Source organism: Heloderma suspectum, chromosome 3, assembly GCF_057233095.1.
Source record: "Heloderma suspectum isolate Gila_16-S chromosome 3, 16-S_ref, whole genome shotgun sequence".
NCBI lineage: Eukaryota > Metazoa > Chordata > Lepidosauria > Squamata > Helodermatidae > Heloderma > Heloderma suspectum.
This window is the reverse complement of record NC_139460.1, coordinates 241,042,122-241,063,373: the sequence shown is the minus strand read 5'-3', so window position 1 is coordinate 241,063,373 and position 21,252 is coordinate 241,042,122. Positions and strand designations below refer to the sequence as shown.

At 43.6% G+C, this 21,252-nt stretch overlaps 1 protein-coding gene across 1 annotated transcript in view; it reads left to right on the top strand.

Annotated features, from left to right (window-relative positions):
• The first annotated feature begins 1,057 nt into the window (after positions 1–1,057).
• The window catches only part of BTBD16 (BTB domain containing 16), a 57,505-nt gene continuing 37,310 nt past the window's right edge, over positions 1,058–21,252 (top strand). The window contains exons 1-11 of the mRNA XM_084841953.1: positions 1,058–1,174; positions 1,304–1,526; positions 2,424–2,490; positions 4,485–4,644; positions 6,859–6,979; positions 10,487–10,563; positions 10,674–10,817; positions 12,227–12,352; positions 13,332–13,446; positions 17,888–17,957; positions 19,861–19,991. Coding sequence (XP_084698079.1) covers positions 1,420–1,526; positions 2,424–2,490; positions 4,485–4,644; positions 6,859–6,979; positions 10,487–10,563; positions 10,674–10,817; positions 12,227–12,352; positions 13,332–13,446; positions 17,888–17,957; positions 19,861–19,991 — 1,118 coding nt within the window. The 5' untranslated portion in view covers positions 1,058–1,174; positions 1,304–1,419. The remainder of the gene's footprint in view (positions 1,175–1,303; positions 1,527–2,423; positions 2,491–4,484; positions 4,645–6,858; positions 6,980–10,486; positions 10,564–10,673; positions 10,818–12,226; positions 12,353–13,331; positions 13,447–17,887; positions 17,958–19,860; positions 19,992–21,252) is intronic.

The window sequence follows — 21,252 nt, the reverse complement described above, 5'->3', positions numbered from 1 at the left end:
AATAAGGGTATGCACATGAAGAAGTTGGCTTCCCTGGGCCACTAACTTCCGGGATCAGGAACTGCAAATGTCAACTGGATGTGCATTTAGATGCGCATGTGAATGTACATCCAAATACGGATGTTCTCCCATTCTGCGTTCCTTTTAATTGGATGTACTTCCGATCCAAATTCTAGTGCAACAAGTCAGGTGCAACTTTGTACGACAAGAGAAGAGACAGAGCACTGTATAATAACAATAATTTTCTTCATTCAGAAAATAAACAGTATCCTTGGAACAATTTTCAGAGCAATAACAGGTAAATATCTAAAGACTGTTAGCTAATGTATTTAGTTATACACTTGCGCGCTCACACACGCGCGCGCACAGAAGCAGCACTCTATCTAGCAGCTGTGCATGACTTCAGATCAGCCCCTTCCCCAGCCTGATGCTCTCCAGATGTTTTGGACTTCAACTCCCATCAGCCCCAGCCAGCATGGCCAATGGTCAGGAACTCTGGGAGTTATAGTCCACAACATCTGGATGGCACCAGGATGAGGAAGGCTGCTTTAGCTACTCAGGTTTAAGTTCTATGCAACGGTCTTCATGTTCTCTTACATTTGATTTGGAATAAGAAACTGCACAGACTTCCATTTTAAACCCTCTTGAGAGAACAGTTCACAATAGGGGTGACAACTTCTGGCCCTCCAGATGTTTTGGACTACAGTTCCTATTAGCCCTAGCTAGCATAGCCATTGATGAGGGATCATAGGAGTTATAGCTAAAACATCTGGAGAGCTACAATTTACCCATTCCTGGCTTACAGTATTGAATGGTGGGCTCACAATAACTGCAATCCAAGTAAATTTGTTCTTGCATAGGTCCCATTGAAATCAATGCAACAAGTTAGTAGCAACTGACTTACACTCCATTGATCTTAATGGGATTTAAGTATGACTTGCTTTAGTTAGAGTGTGGGCCTTAAATATTTTAGGATTTATCCATATGCTGCCACCTTTACCAATACATGTTTTCGTTCTCTCTGCATAACGATTCAATTTTGTTTTGTTTTTGGCAGATAACAAAAGAACTTACATCTTGTCATACTAGCAACCAGCAGTGTTCTGATACACATTTGCTTCTGAAAGGCATTTCTTGGTAGATACTTCCTTCTAGTTTTGATCCAGAAATGAAGGTACCCTAGAGGCTGTATTGTGAATGTGATGCCATAGTCAAAATAAGATGATGTAATAGTGACCTCTGTGTATGCAAACATCACTGCTTGTAGCTGCTGTAGAGGGCTGAAGTCATTTTTTCCCCCTAGGACCGAAGTGGAGGAGAAATGGGAAGGAGCTTGTGAGGCTTCCTTCAGCAACCCCTAATCGTCTCCAGCTGAGTATTAACCATATGCCAGTGGACCATTTCTGAGCACCTCGCAGCATGACTCACTACAAGCGTCTCCACGCAAAAAGCCGGAGTTCGCTGGATGTACTTCATTTAACATCTTTTGTTCCTGAAACAACTGCTTTAGATAATAAGGAACACCTGTAAGTATTGGCCAGTGCTTTTAGATATGTGTTTGGAATGGGCAAGTGAATGGTACAGGGCAAGGGTGGGCAACGTGTGGTCCTCCAGATGAATGTTGGGTTGCAACTCCCGTCAGCCCTAGCCAACATAGCCAATGGTGAGGGATGATAGGAGCTGCAGTCCAACAATATCTGGAGGCCCACAAGTTGCCCGCCCCTGCCCTATAGGGAAAGACTTCTCTCCTAATAAAGGTACCTCTGCAATTTCTTCAGTGCTTTGTAGATCTGTAGATGTTGCCAGGCATTCTTCCATAAGAGATGGAGTGTATTTGTAAAGGAAGAATTCCTTTACAAAGGAATACTCAGTGTATGAATTCTGAAGCAGAGAGTTCTCAGTGTATATGACATCACTGCTGTTCTGCTGGGCTCAGCTCGTCCCTTATGAGGATGCCGCTTGCATCCATTTCTTATAGCTAGCTCTTCCAAATAAGGTAAACTGTGAGATGGTAAAAGAACAGGACACAAAATTTTAATTAATGTTTGATGGGTTTCTTTATGCACATGGAAGGAAAGAATTGGACTCCTCCTTGAAAAAGAGGATAATGTGTGAAGTTAAGAATGGTTAGTCTGTCTGTCAAATGTATATGCTGCCCAACTGGCAGATGCCCTTAAGGTGGTTTACAATAATAAAAAACAAAACAACAATACAGTAACAACTGAAGCAATAAACACAAAGCAATATTAAAATATTAAAACATTAAAAATATAAAAAATAGTAATTAAAGAGCCATCAGTAAAATTAATAATCAGATCATTGGATTAAAGATCAAATGCCTGTTGGAAGAGGAAGGTGTTTAGTTTTGTCTTTGTGGTCTTCCTTGATATATGTAACATTGTTGGTGTTTCTTCAACCTCCAGTTATCTGCTGTCAGCTCCCTTTGTAGCTCTGGGAGGACTTTCACCAAATGAGAAGCAGATAGCTAAGGTAAGTGTGATAGCTCCAGATAACCAAGACACCAAGAGCAGAATGAAACAGCTGACTTGCTTTATCAAATATTTGGTCCCACTTTAAGCTACTGAGGCCCTGCAATCCTATCCATGCTTTCTTTGGAGTAAGTCTCATTGAATTTAATGAGAGTTACTTCTGAGTACACATGCATAGTATTGCACTGTGATTTAACTTATCAGGATAGGTGATTGAGTTGCATTATTCCTACAGATCCACAGGTCCTAGTATTAGAAAGCTGCAAAATTTGTGCACCTGGACTCACAACTCTAATGGAAAAATGGCAGATAATCATAGTCATACTAGAGACTTGCAGTCAATATTTAAAATTCATCCCTCCCACCACCACATTGTTGCCTTCTTAGTTCCCTGGCACACAGGCCTCCTGCCATTTTAGACTCCACTCCCACCAGCACCTACAGCAGCCAGTTACACTACACCCCAAAAGAGGAAATTCATCACCAAAAAAGAGGAAATCCATTAGCAAAAAAGAGGGTAAGAAATCATACCAAGTTGCATAACAGTGGAATATGCAAATGTATATGTACAGGTGCAAAGTCAGAAATAGTAAATGTTGTTTAAATAGAAATAAAAAGCATCTCACCACAGCAGGGAAGAGTGTCGAGGGGACCTGTGCACCTGGTTGGTCCGTTGTCCAGATGCTAACTGTGGATGGACAATGTCAAGGCCCCTGCTCTCCTGCTCATATAATTCTTTGACTTTAAACCAGACTTGGATTGGACAGAGCAAATTCAGATGGTCACGCAGTAGCCATGTAGTGACTGATTTAGATCCAGCATTGTGGGTGCTGCTCGACATGGTGAACTATTTGAGATGTATTAGAAAAAAATGGTGGCTGCCGACCATGGGGACTTGCAGGAGCGCCACTCCCACGGGGACAATGAAATGAAATAAAGGCAGAGAAAAGGGTGAATTGGGGGCAGGCTTGTGGGACCTTTTGCCTCCCAGTATCTCCTCCCCTGTCCCGTTTTCACCTCCCTCCCCACACACCCATCAGTTGAGAACTTTTGGCTCAGCCCTACTCTTTTTTCTTTTATTAGATGGGCTTGGGTGAGGAAGAAGGTTGAGTTGGTGGGTGAGTTATTATGTGGCCAGGACCAGGTTATTATGTGGACCATCTTTGCTATTTAATGTTTAAAAACAACAACAACAAAGCATAGTCCAATAGAATCTTAATTTTAAAAAGCAGAGATGTGCCAATAGGAATTCCTTGAGATCCCTTGGGGAAATTTTGCTACTCCCATTAAAACTTGTTTGGCTTCCCTCAAAATCCTTCAGATGTTTCTCCTGAGGAAAGTCTCCAAAATTCATTTCAAATGTTGCTTTATGTATGTAGTATTTTGATGACAATTTTGGGTGAAAGACATACTTTTAACATGATCAGCTACTGAAGCACAGGTAACAACTCCATCTGTTACTTTTTTCAATTGTGTGGGTTGGCCACCTAGGACATGATCATCACCATCATCTTCTCCTCCTCCTTATTAAATGCTGACAAGCCCAGCTGAAGGTGATTATTTTCCAAACTCCTTGGGCAGTTTGTCCAGGGAGAAGGGGACTCATAACAACATAAGAAGAGTCCTGCTGGATCAGACCACAGGCCCATTTAATCCAGCTTTCCCCAACCTGTCTCCCTCTGGATGCTTTGGCCTGCAACTCCCATTGTCTTCACCATTGGCCATACCGGCTGGGGCTGATAGGGGTTGTAGGATAAATAATCTGGAAGGACCCATCATCCAGGTTCCCACAAAAGCCAGCCAGATCTTTCTTGGAAGCCCACAAACAGGGCACGGAGGAGACATCCCTCTCCTACAGTTGTTCCCCAGCAACTGGTATTCAGTAGCATGTTGCTTCTGAAACCTGGGCTCTCTTCTCCTGTAAAGTTGATATTTTCAGTATAAACATCATAGCTTCCTGGAAGGAAATTATTCATCTCATGTGTTTGTTTTAAGATTCCAGTACCTTTGAAACCACGCTTCTTCCGCAAGCAAGCTGGGCTCACCAATCGCTGGCAATTTCAGTTCACCCCAGAATGCGATCTACTAGGAATTTCACAAGCTGATAAGGCCAATGGAGTTGGTCTCAATGAGACCCTGATAAGAATAATGTCAGGTATGATGATGATTAAAAGCACTGAGTACCTTTTTAAATGGAAGGCTTCTCTTGAAGCTTCTGTTGGGTGACTGTGTAAGCTTTGGAACTTCATGGTAAGGCTCACAACATTTGCACCATTGCCAAAAGGTGATTAAGTAAAGATAATTCCACAGTGTGTCAATCTCTGGAACTGAGATTCTAATCTACTAAACTGTAATATTGATCACTGAAATGGCCTGATCGGAGTAATCAGCCATTCAAAACTATTCCACTAGAGAGCAACTGTGCATCTGGAAAATAACATTATGTACATGTGTGTGAAAACTGAGAAGAATAGTTTGTTAGTCCATTAATAATCTCTCTCTCTCTCTCTCTTTCATTCACACACACACACACACACACACACTCGTACATATATACATATACAGTATATGCCTATCTGATCTACATAGATTTCTACTTCACACAAAAAGTATATGAACATTAAAACTGTTCCTGGATTGCACCACTTCAGATGGCAAGTGGAGGAATCACCTGCTCAAATGTTCCTCCATATAAATATATAACTCCCTGCATCATGTATAAAATTAGACATCAGGGGAAGTGTTCTAGCCTAGCCAGCTTGCCGATACAATAGTTTTGTATGTATAGGGATCCCTCTGTTCTCATTGTGAAAGTATTCCACCATCACACACGTACGCACAGTAATGCAATCCAGGAACAGGTTGTCCACCTCTTTTGCTTTGTCTGTAAATTAAGCAAGAAATTTACAGACATAAATTGATCTATAAAGCCTTCTGCAACTAGAGACCACAATACCTGACAGAGTGTCTCTCTCAGGATGAGCCTACCTGTAAACCATGATTGTCATCTGAGGCCCCTCTCCAAGTGCATCCTCTGAGGGAGATCCAAAAGATAGCAACTAGGGAAAGGGCCTTCTTGGTGGTGGCCCCCCGATTGTAGACTCCCCAGTGAGGTCCACCTGGTGCCAATATTGTCATCTTTCTGGTGCCAGGTTAAAGCTTTCCTCTACTCTCAGGCATAATGAATGAATGAATGAATGAACGCGCACTTGCGCACACACACACACACACACACTGTATGTATACATAAGTTATTCGATATTGTGGTGAGGATGCACCACAGCAATCACTGCCACATCCAGGGCTTTGGTAGCTGTGGTGGCATTTCCACCATACCCCCCCACCACCTATGGTAAGTTGCATGAAATAAAGAGCAGGCAGGGTGGGCTCCAGGACATACTGTGGCAGAACCTGGGGGCTGATCCATTCAGACCATAATCCAGACTCCAATTTATTTTTGGACTTTCAACAGATTAATACAGTTGCATTATTTCCAGAGCAAATACAAAAGGGTGACAGGCAGTGGGGAGGGGAGGGCCGACTTAGCATTATAGATAAAACACAGGTCATGTTAAAAGTAAATAAAAGATAGCCAGAAAAAGATCAAAGGCTCAAGTGAACAGGAAGATGATACCATCACCACCACTGACAGCATTCTGAATGTATTAACTTTGCCACAATCTGTACTATCTGGAGAACAAGCAACCTATATTTATGATTGATGTTAACAAACATTGTAAGAAGGGGAAGGGGTTTGACAGAAAAAAAGATATCATGTAAAACTATTTGCTAAAGCTGTGTTCCTATGCACACTTTCTTAATAAGTCCCATTGAACTAAATGAGCCTTACTTCTGGGAGAACATCCATAGGACTGGGCTGAATATTGGAGAAGTCTGAAAAATAATGGATGAAAATAAATGTATGTCCTTTTCTAGCCTACTCCCAAGGTCTATGATTTTCTTCATTTAAAGCTGCCAAGTATCTTTCTCTGGAATCTGTCCCTGCTCAATCACAATAGTCCCATTCCACATGAAGAACAGAATTCATAATTGAAGCCCATGCAGTTCACACTTAATTATGCCTGAACTTTAAACACAAGGAAATCCTCACATATGTATTATTTCCTGCATTGTTCTAGTTTGCATATACTTACCTATCAGATTCATCTAGGATCTCTTCCATAAGTAATGTTGAAAATGTCAAATAATCATATTTTTGGTAGCCTAATGACAGATTTTTTTTAACTTGAAACATATCAAGCAATCACTTTGCTTTAAAAAAACATTTTTTACAGTAGACAGCATTTGGTATTTATTTACTATAGGGGAAAATATTGCATGCACCTGTGTGTGTTTTCTATCCCTCCAGCTGACACGCCCGTGTCCCTGAATGAAGAACAAGCGGCCTGGAAGGCAAATGCAGGATTTCGGAAAGAATCTAACGTGCATGCTTTTTCAACCATAAAACTAAAACAAAAAACCAGACCTAGGTAACAGCCAGACATCCCTCATAGATGAACATTCTGCAAATCGCTTTAAAATGGAAATGTTCCTTACTGTTGTTGATTGTATATCCCCCAAACAAAAAAAATTCAGAATTCTTTGTGGTGCAGAAGGTAACAAATCAAATTAAAGAAGCCAAATAGTATGGCTGCTTTACTTTTGGCAATATGGGCTCTACTGATAGAATGAACTGGTTCACATAACACAGTCGGGTCATCATGTATTATTTAACCTACGATAAGCTTCAATATGTGCTGGGTGTGTGCGGCCGCCATTTTGAATATGCAACCGCCAGTCAGGGGTTGCGCTGTGTCATGCGAAGCTGGCCATTGTGGGTTATACAAGGGTTAAACAACCCTCTCATAAGCCTCGATTAGTAGTAGCACAGTGCAACCCTCGATTGGGGGTTATGTATTCAAAATGGCGGCCACATGCTCCTGGCACACACCAGAGCACATCATGGATTAAATAACCCACAATGAACTGGCCTTGTCATGCAAACAGGCCCTGTATCATGACACCCGTATAAGATATCCCCAAATATATCATGGTGTTTATATCTTCTGAATATGAACTGATTATGTATGAGACCATTGACCAATTTCAGTCTGAAATTATAATTGTCTTTGTAGCAGGGACTAGACCTGGGACTTCCTGCATACAAAGCAGAAAGTACATTACTTGAAATGTGCAGAGTATTCTTTTCTGAAGACACATATTTCCTAGGATCCGCAGTTTAATTTGTCATAAGCACTCACCTCGTCTGCTACACTGTCAGGCTGTTCTGTTTTTTAGTTGTGTCTTGTAGACCCATGTTTCTTCATGTAGCCCCATAGTTAAAAAGTGGTTTGGTTGTAGGGAAGAGGAGAAGGGGGCAAAATTGGGTGGAAGTGAGAATCAAACTCACTGTGCCTTTACACAAAGAACTTTTCTGGAGTTGCAGGATGACATGTAGAAGTCTCTTTCCATGTTTGTGCTAAGCATATTCACCTGTTAGGGTTTAGTTTTCATTCTTGTATCATATACATTATTTTCATGGAGAATCTTTTACTCTTATGTTTTTGTACATGCGCCTGTGTCAGGGTTCCCCTTATGACTTGGACCCCCTGAGCAACTCCTTAAGGATCTCTTGCCTCCTTAAGAGTCCCACCTTCCTTCTTTTAAACTTCCTCTTCCCAATAACGTGGGGTTTAGGCTGTAGACATGGGGTGATTAGAACTTCAGACACTTGGGTGTTAACCACAAGAGTTTACTGGTAAATTAAAGCAAGCAAATTACAATTAAAGGTATTTACAGAATAGAGCTAAGTGATACAAAAGGCATTAAGAGAGAATAAACGTTGCAAAAACGCAAGTTCCTCTACCCTAGCTGCATGTAGACTTCTCCAGGCTGCTTCTTCCTGCTCTGTCTTTAGGCTCTGGTCAGCCTCTCTCTCTCGTCTCTCACATGCTCTCCCTCTCTTTTTTATCCCCTTCATCCTCAAAACTGAAAGTACTGTTTCAAATCTGGAGAAATAAAACCTAACTCAGGAAGATGAAACCAACCAGGGAAATACAACTACTCTTCTCAGGGTTACCCCCTCCCAAAAAAACCCCCAGGCCTCGCCTCTTTAGGCCTCAGACCTTCACAATCTGGTCATGGAAATTGCTTTCAGGAATCAACTCATGTCTGCAATGATCATATTGCTATATACTCCCCACATCCCCAGGGGATAATAATGTCAAGAGGCAGCACTGATTTCATTTCCTATTGGGTTAGGGAGCACTGGAGAGTCAGTGGCATTTTTGTGATATCTAAGAACATAAGAGCCATGCTGGATTAGACCAAGAGACCATACAGTCCAGCATTCTGTTCACACAGTGGCCAACCAGCTGTTGACCGGGAACCCACAAGCAGAGCATGAGTGCAACAGCACTCTTCCACCCATGTTTCCCAGCAATTGGTGTACATAGGTTCACTGCCTCTGGTACTGGAGGTAGCACATAGCCATCAGGACTATTAGCCATTGATAGCCTTTTCCTCCATGAATTTCTCCAATCCCCTTTTAAAGCCATCCAAATTGGTGGCCATCACTACATCCTGTGGTAGCAAATTCCATAGTTTAACTACACTGTGTGAAGAAGTACTTCCGTTATCTGTCCTGAATCTCCCACCAATCATTTCATAGGATGACCCCGGGTTCTAGTATTTTGAGAGAGGGAGAAAAATCTCTCCCTCTCTGCTAACCAATATATGCATTGGAGCATGAAGGAGGAGATGGATATCTGGCAAAAGACAGATGCAAAAGACATTCAAAATAACTTATAAAATGCCCTGACAATGAGGCAGAAAAATGGAGGCCTCTTCCACGGGGAAAAAACTTTCAGGAAATAGGATGTCAGATTTTGGCACAGCACTAGCTCCACCTCTTCCTTGGAGCTGGACACAAACCTACACCTACTACAAGCCTTGCAAGGAAGGAGTGGTCTTATCAGCACCTGCATTAGACAAGATATATCCACAATCACCCCTCAGAAATTTAACTTTTGGAAGACCCTGGGGAAGGTGCTGAATGCTGAAGAAACGCAACTAGAGCTGAGCCAAAAATTTTCAGATGACATTTTTCTTAGAAAAGTCCTGAGATTTTTCTTTTCTTCCCCCCTCCCCAAAATAAAAGGCCACTTTGCAGACTTTTCTCCAAATTTTCTTCTCCATTATCATTCGTGGTGGCCGCATTCCCTCCACCACCACTCCTACCACAGTGCCCTGGAATGCTGCCACGTATGGGGTATTGTGGAGAATGCAAAATGGGAGCCAGCTGCCAATTCAATGGATGCTGTCACCACTTGCATCGGCTGTGCAAAAAATCCCTTAGGAAGCAAGCAAGCAAGAAGCTGTACATTTGCCGATGGTGAACCCTACCTATGAGAAATTGTTGGAGAACTTTTCCTCCTGCTGGAGAAATTCAGTGAAATTGCCCCTCCAGTCCTAGCAGCCAGAATACATTTTAGTCTTTGTCTACTCCAGGCTGATCCTAACTTGCATTTTCAACAAATTGCATTTGAAACAAAAACTAACAAAAAGTCTCAGGTTAAATCACTTGGTATTTGTTAGGGGGACAGCACACATTATTCCAATTACTTTATCTGTTTTGTCCTGTCCTTTCTCCACTTCTTGGTTGGGTGCTGCACATTTAGAATGAATAGCCATACTACTGTATGGAATTAATCATGGATATCCAAATATTCTTGAAAAACAAAACAAAGAGGTGAAGTTCAAACTGATGCTCAAAAATAGCAAGTATATTGTAGTATGCTATATGCTCAGTGCATTTCAATTTACAGTCCTTGTTTTTTTGGGGGGGGGAACCTTATGCTATATTATTCTGCTTAATTTAGAATGTGTTGTGTAACCAGCATTTTGTAATCACAGATGTAGCTGTTTTATATGCATTGAAGCAGAATGATTCTAGATATATTTCGATGTTAGTTCCTTCTCTCTCTTTCTTCATTGAGGATTTTCTCCCACGAAGGACCCCCACATGAGATGCTTTTTTCTTACACACAGAAGATCACAGAAGGCATGGATCCAGGTGGGTAGGGCTACTTGAGACATGCAGGCTGCTGGGCTGCCTATCATCTCTAAAATAGCTCCAGCTTCTAATTGTCTTCTGTCTGTCTGTCTGTCTCTTTCTCTCTTCAGATGTAATATTGGACTGCTTGGGGTTCCAGTGGGAACTTCATCGTATGTACTTATTTAAATCCCAGGTCCTCTCACAGCTTCTTGCTACAGCTGTACAGGATAGTGCCTTACATATTACAGAAAGCAACCCCAAGGATGAAAAAGGTATTGGAAGAAATTCCAATATGTTTGTTTGTTTGTTTGTTTATGTATTTGCTGAAAACATTAATGTCACATATGTTAATCCAGTGTCACATATTTCAGTCTAGTGGATTCACAAGATGGCTTACAATCCACTACTAATAATAGTACTTAGTACCCACTACCACTAGTAGTATAACCCAGTAGTACTACTAGTCGTATAACCCAGTACTAGTAGTAATACTTACTAGGGGCAGATATACACCTTGTGTCATATTATTATGATCCCATAGTGGTAACACTATATCCCTCTAGTGCATTTATACCTTGTAGGACTGTCAGGGTTACCTCTGAGCATATAGAGTGTCAGAGCAGTTCAGATTCAGAGGAGGAGCTGCAACACGTGGGGGAGGAACTTTCCCAGGCTTCAGAGGCACAGCTGGATGGAGAGGCCCTCCCTTCACACATCCCTGTGAGTGACAGCGAACAGGGGGAGGCAAGGGAAGGACAACCTGAACTCTTAGACGCAAGGCACAGATGCAGGCACAAGCGGGAAATCGCAGGGGCTGAGCTTAGGCGCTCTGCCCGATTGGCTTGGTGTCAACAGCTGCGCCTATAGGTGTCCCGGGAGAGGGGGAGAGCTTCCCCTCCCACCCATTAAGTTAAGAGAGTTTGCCGCCTTTTTCCCAAACGGAGACTAACTTTCATAGCTCCCCTTTGAACTCCTTGAAGGCTTTTCCGTTGTAGTCTGTGAGTCTCTAGCAATTTGCATCTGTATGCCCCATTAGGATCAATGGAATTAAAGCCTTGGAAATGCAGCCTCTTGTCTGAGTGTTGATTTGGCTATTGGAGTTCTCAGCAGGACAAAAGGGGAATCCTGACAGTGACACACGATGACATTTGTTGCGGTATATTGGATAATGTGGAATAAAAAGCAGGAAATAACACTACAAAAGTGGTATATCGAATGTGTCATGTGCCCCAACGCTTATCAGTGCACTTCAGTACCACTGTAGAGCAGTAGTATAGCTCTAGCCTAGTAGTAGTAGTAGTAAGCCAGAAGTTCGTGGCTACATTCTGCTTCAATTTGTGGGGAAGGGCAACAATTAATCCTTAAAATTTGGGTCAGCACTTTTTTGGAGAGGAGTGAGGCAGTGTTGGAGCTCTTAGTGGCTGCCGTTTCCCACTGATCCCCCCCCCCCGAATGTCTGGGCACAGATTCATTCTAGGGCTTCTGGCAAGAGCATGGTAGGTGCCTCAAAAAAACTGAAAGCCTTCTTCTGACAGGTACTATTTTATTCTCAGAATGCCCCATCTCTATTAAAACTGCCAGTAGTAGTTAAACATGTATTTTATGGTTATGCATTGTTTATTGTGTCTCTACGGTCATAAGTCCCAAAACAATCTTCTTGTGTTCCCAATGTGTTTGGCAGAAATCAGATGTTATAAACAGTGTCTGTTAGCTGGCTGGAAAGATAAAGGTTGCTGCAAACAGAAGCAAAGACCTCCTAAAGTCACAATTGTCTTGGAGATTAATGATCCAGATGTCACTCGATATGGTGAGGTCTCTTGTTAGGGTACCTGCACTGTCTTCCTATTGGACATGGGAAGGGTAGCTGCGGCCTTTCAGATGTTGTTGGACTACCATTCCCATCCCTGTCTGGATGGGACTGATGGGAGTTGGATTCCAACAACATCTGGAGGGCCACAGGCTCCACACCCTGCTCTAGGGCCTAGATATTGAGGAAATTTGTGAATGAATTAAACCAGTCGGGGGACACTCTTCTCTGGGTGGAAATGGGACTGTATTACTCCCAGTCTCCTATTGGTATTCTGTGCTTCCCAAGACTGTAGTATTTTGTGCTCCCAAGGCATTGGAAGTTCAGAACAGCCTTTGCAGGGTCTGCTTCCTTTGGAGGAGCAGGGCCAGCCCTACCATTAGACAGAGTGAGGCAACTGCCTCAGGCAGCATATGCCAGGGGGACAGCAGTGAAAACGTCCTGGCCGTTCCTCCTAAGCCTTTAGGCGGTCTTTTCTGTTGGAGGACAGAGCTGTGTGTGCCACACTACCTGTCCTGATCCCTTTAACTGGCCTGCTGCCCCCAGGTGTGGTGGGGGATGTTATTCCATCACTAGTATTAAATAATATTCAACTGGCAGTCCAGTCAGCTTCTCCATGTGGAATCGGGGAGGGGAGCCATCTTGTCCTTTGCCTCAAGCAGCAAAATGTCTTGGACCAACCCTGTGAAGGAGAAAGCGTGTGGTGAGAGAGAATGGCATTTTCGTATTAATCCGCTATTCACAATTCTACAGAATGAACAGCTGTTTGTTATGAAAGGGGCAGGGAGAGAGAAACAGCAGCAAATGGACAGACAGTACTAGTTCATGCTACAGAACTATCCTTTTACTGTGGGAAAATTCTGATCAAGAACAGAGGGAACCATCGTCCAACACAGTAGGCCTCACGAGCATTTCATTTTTAAGCCTTGTAGTGCTATATTTATTTATGTATTTCTTTGCATGTGCTGTTGATGTGAAGCTTTTGCTATTGCACTCAAGAACCTATATAACTCTGAACTAGAAGTGAATGAAGAAGATGTTCTGGGAATCCTGGCTACTGCAGCTGTATTACAGTTCCCTGGCCTTTTCCAGAAGTAAGTAGGACATTGGAATACCATTGTGTAATTGGCTTTAGATGTGGAGACTGGGCTGTGGAATGGTACGAAGCACTGGCATTTCTTCCATATTCTGACCTAGTTCTGTGGAATGCCAGCTTTTGTCAGCCAAAATGTTGTGTATCTGGAAGTCTTGTTTAAAAATACACACATGTGTCCAACAGTATGAGCAGCAGCCTATGTATTGATTACAGTCACTTAGAGAAGTGTTGCCCTCTTGAGTTAAACAGTAAAGCAGTAGCTAGTAGTGTAGACCAAAGGCAAATGTGTAGAGCCGGAGTGCTTAGCATTATGACCCATCCTGGTGATGTAATGATTCTTTGCACCTTCCTGTAGCCCAAATTCTAGGTCAACCTTATATTATTTCTTATTGGCAGAATGTTCTATGTCTCCTGGCACAACTCTCCTGAGTTAGGCATTATTATAGTGAGAGAATGGTAGAAATATGTCCTTCTGTCACCCATCAGAAGCACCAGTTGACACCCTTAGCCTGCCAAGAGACGTGGAATGAGTCATCTGGGCTGTTATTTTACTGGAATAGTCTCCTATATTTTTAAAACTGCCTTTAAACAAAACAAAAAGAGTTCTGACTGTGGTTGACACACTAATCTTGGCAAAGTTAATTTTATCTCAGCAGCTGATGAAGTAAACATATTTTTAAAGACACAGGAGCATTTCTCCTTCATATATCTAGAGAAGCATCAACATAATTTGAGCATAGATTAGTGTGCAAGTTCTAGAATTTTAAACTTTTACAATTATACAAGCAGGGTTTTTTGTCTGACTACACTTTTGACGTGCCTTCATTTTTACTTTTTTTACCCAACACAAAGTTACACAATTGTCCAGTGTAGGAAATTACATTGTTTATTTTAAAATTTGAAACACAAATTCTTTTTTTCCCCAGGGATTGGGCAAGGCGAATTCCAAATTCTTGGAATTGTGAAGGGTGTTGTGGGGAACAGTTGGGGAACAATTGGGGCTGCATATATTTCATTTCTGTGATCATACTGCATAGCCAGAGAAAAAGGTGCTGGGTGCAGAAATCAGTATCCTGAGAAGTTCATCCATCTCTCTGTCTCTGTCTCTGAAGTCCGTCTCTGACTCTGAAGTCGCTAACTGGTGTGCACATAACGAGAAGCCACCATAGGTGAAATTCCTTGCAGGGCTTCTCACTGAGGTACCTTCAAGCTGCAGCGGGGCTGTGCTGCAGCTTGTTGTTACATGCGAACCTGACCAGCGTGGGTTGTTGGGGTGATTAACAGGCCACCCGCAGCCTTAAAACAGGCCATGGGTTCTGGGTGGCTTGTTAACCACCTCAACAACCCACTGTAGCTGGGTTCACACATAATGACAAGCTGAAGCATGTCCCTGCTGTGGCTTGAATTTTCAGAATGGCCGCCAGCGCTGCAACAAGAAGCCCAGTAGGGAAATTCACCCATGGTGGCTTCTTGTTATGTGCGAACCAGGTCTTTAAGTCTGCAAGGAAGGACTTGAAAGTGTGTGAGCAAAGTGCCTGGTGACAGTTTAAGGCCAAAGTAGGTGAGATGTTGGGAGATCTGTCACTGGATCCTCTCACTTAAAACAAAATTTAAAGGGGGAGATGGAAATCAGCTTCAGTGCGGCTTGTGTGTGCCCCTCTGAAGCTGATACATACCTTGGGGGAAAAATTCCCCTCCCCCTGGGGCAAATAGCTTCAGGGGGTGGTTTTAATTGGGAAAATTGCATGGAGGAATGGTTACCCACCTCCCCAGTGCTGTGTTCCTATCTGTCCCCTTCCCCCACTATTAACTTTAAAAACACAAACACAGAAGATCCTGAGCATAGTTTGGATCACTGCCTTGCTGTGGCGAAGGGGCTTGCATAACTCAGTGAAGCCATAAGCTATGCCGTGCAGGGCCACCCAAGTCGGACAGGTCATGGTGGAGAGTTCTGACAAAATGTGGTCCACTGGAGAAGGAAATGGCAACCCACTCCAGTATTCTTGCCAAGAAAGCCCCATGGAACGTATCACAAGGCTAAAAGATATGACGCCAGAAGATGAGTCCCTCAGGTCGGAAGGTGTCCAATATATTACTGGGGAAGAGCAGAGGGAATTTCCAAGTGGCGCCAGAAAGAGTGAAGCGGCTGGGCCAAAGCCGAAAGGACACTCAGCTGTGGATGTGTCTGGTGGTGAAAAGAAAGTCCGATGCTGTAAAGAACAATATTGTTTAGGAACATGGAATGTCAGATCAATGAATCAAGGTAAGCTGGAGGTGGTCAAACATGAGATGGCAAGATTGAACATCGACATCTTGCGAATCAGCGAACTAAAATGGACAAGCATGGGCAAATTTAATTCAGGTGACCATTATATCTACTACTGTGGGCAAGAATCCCTTAGAAGAAATGGAGTAGCACTCATAGTCAACAAAAGGGTGGGAAAAGCAGTACTGGGGTACAATCTCAAAAATGATAGAATGATCTCAGTACGCATCCAAGGCAAACCATTCAATATCACAGTAATTCAAGTCTGCCCCAACCACTGATGCTGAAGAAGCTGAGGTTGATCGGTTCTATGAAGACCTACAACACCTTCTAGAACTAACACCAAAAAAAGATGTCCTCTTCATCATAGGGGATTGGAATGCTAAAGTAGGAAGTCAAGAAATCACCGGGATAACAGGCAAGCATGGCCTTGGTGTACAAAATGAAGCAGGACAAAGGCTAATAGAGTTTTGCCAAGAGAACACGCTGATCATAGCAAACACTCTTTTCCAATAGCACAAGAGGCGACTTTACACATGGACTTCACCAGATGGTCAATATCGAAACCAGATTGATTATGTCCTTTGCAGCCAAAGATGGAGAAGCTCTATACAGTCAGTAAAAACAAGACCTGGAGCTGACTGTGGCTCAGATCATGAGCTTCTTATTGCAAAAATTCGGCTTAAATTGAAGAACGTAGGGAAAACCACTAAACCATTCAGGTATGACCTAAATCATATCCGTTATGAATATACAGTGGAGGTGAGGAATAGATTTCAGGGATTAGACCTGATAGAGTGCCTAAGGAACTATGGATGGAGGTCCGTAACATTGTTCAGGAGGCAGCAACTCAATCCATCCCAAAGAAAAAGAAATGCAAGAAATCCAAGTGGCCATCTGATGAGGCTTTACAAGTAGCTGAGGAAAGAAGGGAAGCGAAAAGCAAGGGAGAAAGGGGAAGCTATACCCAACTGAATGCAGATTTCCAGAGAATAGCAAGGAGAGACAAGAAGGCCTTCTTAAATGAACAATGCAAAGAAGTCGAGGAAAACAATAGAAAGGGAAAGACTAGAGATCTCTTCAAGAAAATTGGAGATCTCAAGGGAATGTTTTGTGCAAAGACAGGCATGATAAAGGACAAAGAAGGCAGGGACCTAACAGAAGCAGATGAGATTAAGAAGAGGTGGAAAGAATACACAGAAGAACTATACAGGAAAGATCTGAATGTCCCTGATAGCCATGATAGTGCGGTCACTGAACTTGAGCTGGACATCCTCGAGAGTGAAGTCAAGTGGGCCTTAGGAAGCATTACTAACAACAAAGCTAGCGGAGATGACAGTATTCCAGCTGAGCTATTTAAGATCCTAAAAGATGATGCTGTTAGTGCTGCACTCAGTATGCCAACAAATTTGGAACACTCAACAATGGTCACAAGACTGGAAAAGGTCAGTTTACATTCCAATTCCAAAGAAGGGCAATGCCAAAGAGTGTTCAAACTACCATACAATTGCGCTCATTTCACATGCCAGCAAGGTTATGCTCAAAATCCTACAAGCTAGGCTTCAGCAGCATGTGAACCGAGAACTACCGGAAGTACAAGCTGGGTTTCGAAGAGGCAGAGGAACTAGAGATCAAATCACCAACATTCGCTGGATCATGGAGAAAGCAAGAGAATTCCAGAAAAACGTCTATTTCTGCTTCATTGACTACGCTAAAGCCTTACTGACTACTCCTGTAGGTCAGACATCTAGATGTCTGACTACTCCTGTAGGTCAGACATCTAGTCTGACCTACAGGAGGGCTTAGAGCAGGGTTTCCCCTCCCCCCAAATGCCAAGTCCCCTTCCCAAAGGGTCTTGCAAACCATGTAATTAAATAGCGTGGGGGATATAAGAGGCCAATTGTTTTTAACGTTCTTCTGTCAGTGATGTTTGTGGTGGGGAATGCTGCAGATTCAGCTGGGCTGTGTGCGTGTGCGTGTATGTGTGTGTGTGTGTGTGAGAGAGAGAGAGAGAGAGAGAGAGGGAGGAGGGGGTAGAGTTCAGTCCCAGGTGTCACAGTTGTTCTATGGAAGTAGCTTTGCTTGAGCAGTCAGTTGATTCTTGTGCTTCTCTTTTTATGCGACCCCTCACTCCCCACAGAATCTCATTTATAGCTTGCTTTTTCCCCCCCAGGTGCGTGCAGGTCATGAGAAGTAGCATTTGCACGACCAATGTCTGTAGCTATTATTCTGCGGGCTGCAAGGTGAGCTGCAAACTTGATGGATGCTTAAGCATCAGCTTGCGTTTTGAGTAGTAAATGTGCCTTTATCATTTTAATGCTGCCCAGCTAAGTCCGTTCTGTCGGTGGGTATTTTCAGTGCTTGCTGCTGATGTCTGTGCCAGTGCAGGTTGCTACAGACCTCTGTGCAGTCATGACATTTCTCTGGAGCAAACTGACTTCTCCATTTCCGTGGTCTTTCTGCCTCGCCAGGCTGATTGCCCTTAAGGAATATTCAGACAGCTGCCCCATTTATTCAGTGAACACATGAAGTGTGTGAAGGTGTGTTGCCCCGGCTGTGGGCGTTGAACTTTTAGGTTAGAGGTGCCAAGATAGTGATGAATCAGATTCACAGGTTTACTTACAAGGAGACTTTATTGGGTAACTTACAGCACACAGGCATACTCAGTGGTTGGATCAGACAGCTTCTCTGAACCACAAGCCATGAGGTACAATGGGTTTTATACCATACATGTTAGCAATAAGCAGCATAACAGCAGCAAGCGCCCCCTAGCGGGCATTCCCAGCATGGACTAACAGCACTTGGTTCTCAGCACAGTCACCTGTAGCTTTAAGGTAAACAAGCTCTGCTTCTCAGGCACATCAGTGATAAGACATTCTCCCCATTAGCAAGGAATGTTCTGAGAAGGCTGTTATCGGCCTTTTCACTCATCTGCACATGCTCAGAGGCTTACTAGCATGGGAATTGCACCAATAATGAACTGAAGCAAGCATTATGGATCTCTAGGCCCCTCTAACACTACAAATGACTCGGCTACGCTCCTTCGGCCAATACAGAAGGAAGGGGTGGGGAGATGAGATCACGCCCTCTATGCATGCCCACTAGCCACACCCATTCACCATGACCCCTGGTGGCTGCATGATCAGTGTTCATGTGAAGGGGGCCTACACGCATGCGCAGAAAGTGTAGTATCTGAGGGAATGGCCAGCAGGGGTGTTGGCAACAGAGGGCTAGCAGGTAATCATCCCACTCCCTACTCATGCATCCACTGAACTCATGGGAGGGGTTGTTGTCTGAACACCCCTTTAGTGGTTCAGGAAGGTAGTCCATGGCAGTAGGCCTTAAAGGAATAGGACCCATCCCCAGATTGGAAAGTGACAGTCTTCTGCAGAATGGTGACAGCAGAGCTGTCTTTCAGAGTAACTGGTTGCACTTTATTTCCTTGTGATGTACCAGCTGAATATATAGGTCACAGCACCAGTGGTGTAGTGGAGCCAGGGCTGGCAGGGATGCAGCAGCGACGCTTTTTGATTAGCAGGGACTCTGACCTCATCTTCCACCACCCCCACAGTTCCCTGTCCCCTCTGAACTTAGCTGCAGTCTTCACAGGAAATGAATTTCTCCAGCAGCAGTATACTGTTCCTTGTTGTAATGTAAAGTATTTGTGGGGGCTTGTTCTTGTATGGGCAACTAAGGCTCATTAACTTCACAAAAGCACCGCTCCTAGCAGATAAGAACTCCTAGAACTGGGTTATTGCTATGGATCAAAACAGCTGCCTGTAATGTTTGACTCTCCTTGGTGGTGTGGCTGTAGGGAAAGTGATAGTGAGCACCTCCACATCAACATCTGCCACTGCACAATACAGAGGCAAAACCAGGTTTGCTGCCACCGAGTGTGGACTCAACTGGCAGCTGCACATCACAGCTCCCTGCTGAGTGCATCTGTGTGACATATGCATTAGTTGCATTCGCATTTCACATCTTTAGGGATACCGTTCAAGTTCAGCAGTTTAACGAAAGAGCAGCGCGGTTTATATTCAGATCGATTTGTACACGATGTCTTGAATTCCAGTTTCTTTCTACCACAAGATGGTCCCAGTGTTCAGAATGTCTCAGATACTTTCTTTCTTCTCCCTTTGAAATCAGCACAAGCAGCCCTCCTTGGTCATCGATTGTGAAAGATGGATAGAGGTGAACCTTGTTCCTCAGCTTGGCTCTCAGATCCACCTGCGGAAGCTGCCGCTAGAACTACTGCAGAAAGTGCTCAAATCTTCAAGGTTAGTTTCACATGCAGTAACGTTTTGTCAATAAGGGTGGAGAAAGTGTACTAATGGTTCAGCGGAAGGGTTTATACTCTCTGCCCCTCAAAAACTCTGCTCCATCTTTTGCTGTTTCAAGGAAACCCCAATTTAAATATGGGAAGTTTTGTCCAGGACTAAGGAAATCGAAAGGGGGGAAGAAAACTGGGATTTAATGTGCTGTAGAAAATTGGGATTTGGGGTTGCGGGGTGGAAGCAGTGGTGAAACTGTGCAGGAAGGGATAGGTACAAAATAAGTGCAAAAATTGGAGTTCTGTGTAAAAATTTCATCCAAGGACATCCTGAAAAGTCACTTCTTCACCCAGTACATGAATCTAGCAAAAGAGAATGCACCAGTGAATTGTATCCATTTTTTCATGCTTGCAAATAGGACCTGAAGGAGGAACTTGCGCGTTGTCTCTATGGCAAGGTGAGCAAGTGTCAAACGCATGTGCACGTGATGCTTCTTGCCATTGGGGATAAACATCATATGTATCACTGGAGGACTCCTCCAGTCAGGGCATGACACTGTGGGAGCTTCACGAGAATCCCGCATCCACTTCTTCCGGCCACATGGCTCTCCATGTGACGAGGCAAACAGAGGGCAGGTTCATTTCATTTATCATCATTCATGTGACAAGGTTGGTGGCAAAAGTAAGGGGGTGCAATGCAGCGGCAGCACATGTTTTCTCCTGCCTCAGGTGGTGAGAGAGCTTGCATCGGGGCTGCCTCCAATGATGATCTTAGCCCCTTCCCCATAGGTCATTTGAAAAGCTGGTGTCTGTGTTCACTGCAACTGAAGTGTCATGGTCGAGCCTCCACTGCTTGCTGTGCGGTGTTTGAATCTCACTGTTACTCAAATCTACGTTGGTTGTCTCACATTTCTTAGCTCCAGATCACAGTCACTAGACCAGATATGAAGAATGTGTGCCCCTCCAGATGTTGTTGGATTCTAATTCCCAACAGCCCTAGGCAACATAGCCAATGGTAAGGGATGATGGGAGTTGCAGTACAGCAACATCTGGAGGGCAACACATTCCCCATCCCTGCACTAGACCAAAGGAGGATGCCATGTTTTTACATGTGAATTCACATCCTGTCAGTTTATCAAACCTATCAAAGGTTGTAGTTGAGGCTATAATTGTGCTCTCAAAACTCATACATAAAATGTGCACGTTCATTTTCTCTGACAACAGCAAGTCCTTGATTTGGGGAGTGGCTGTAGCTCAATGGTGGAGTA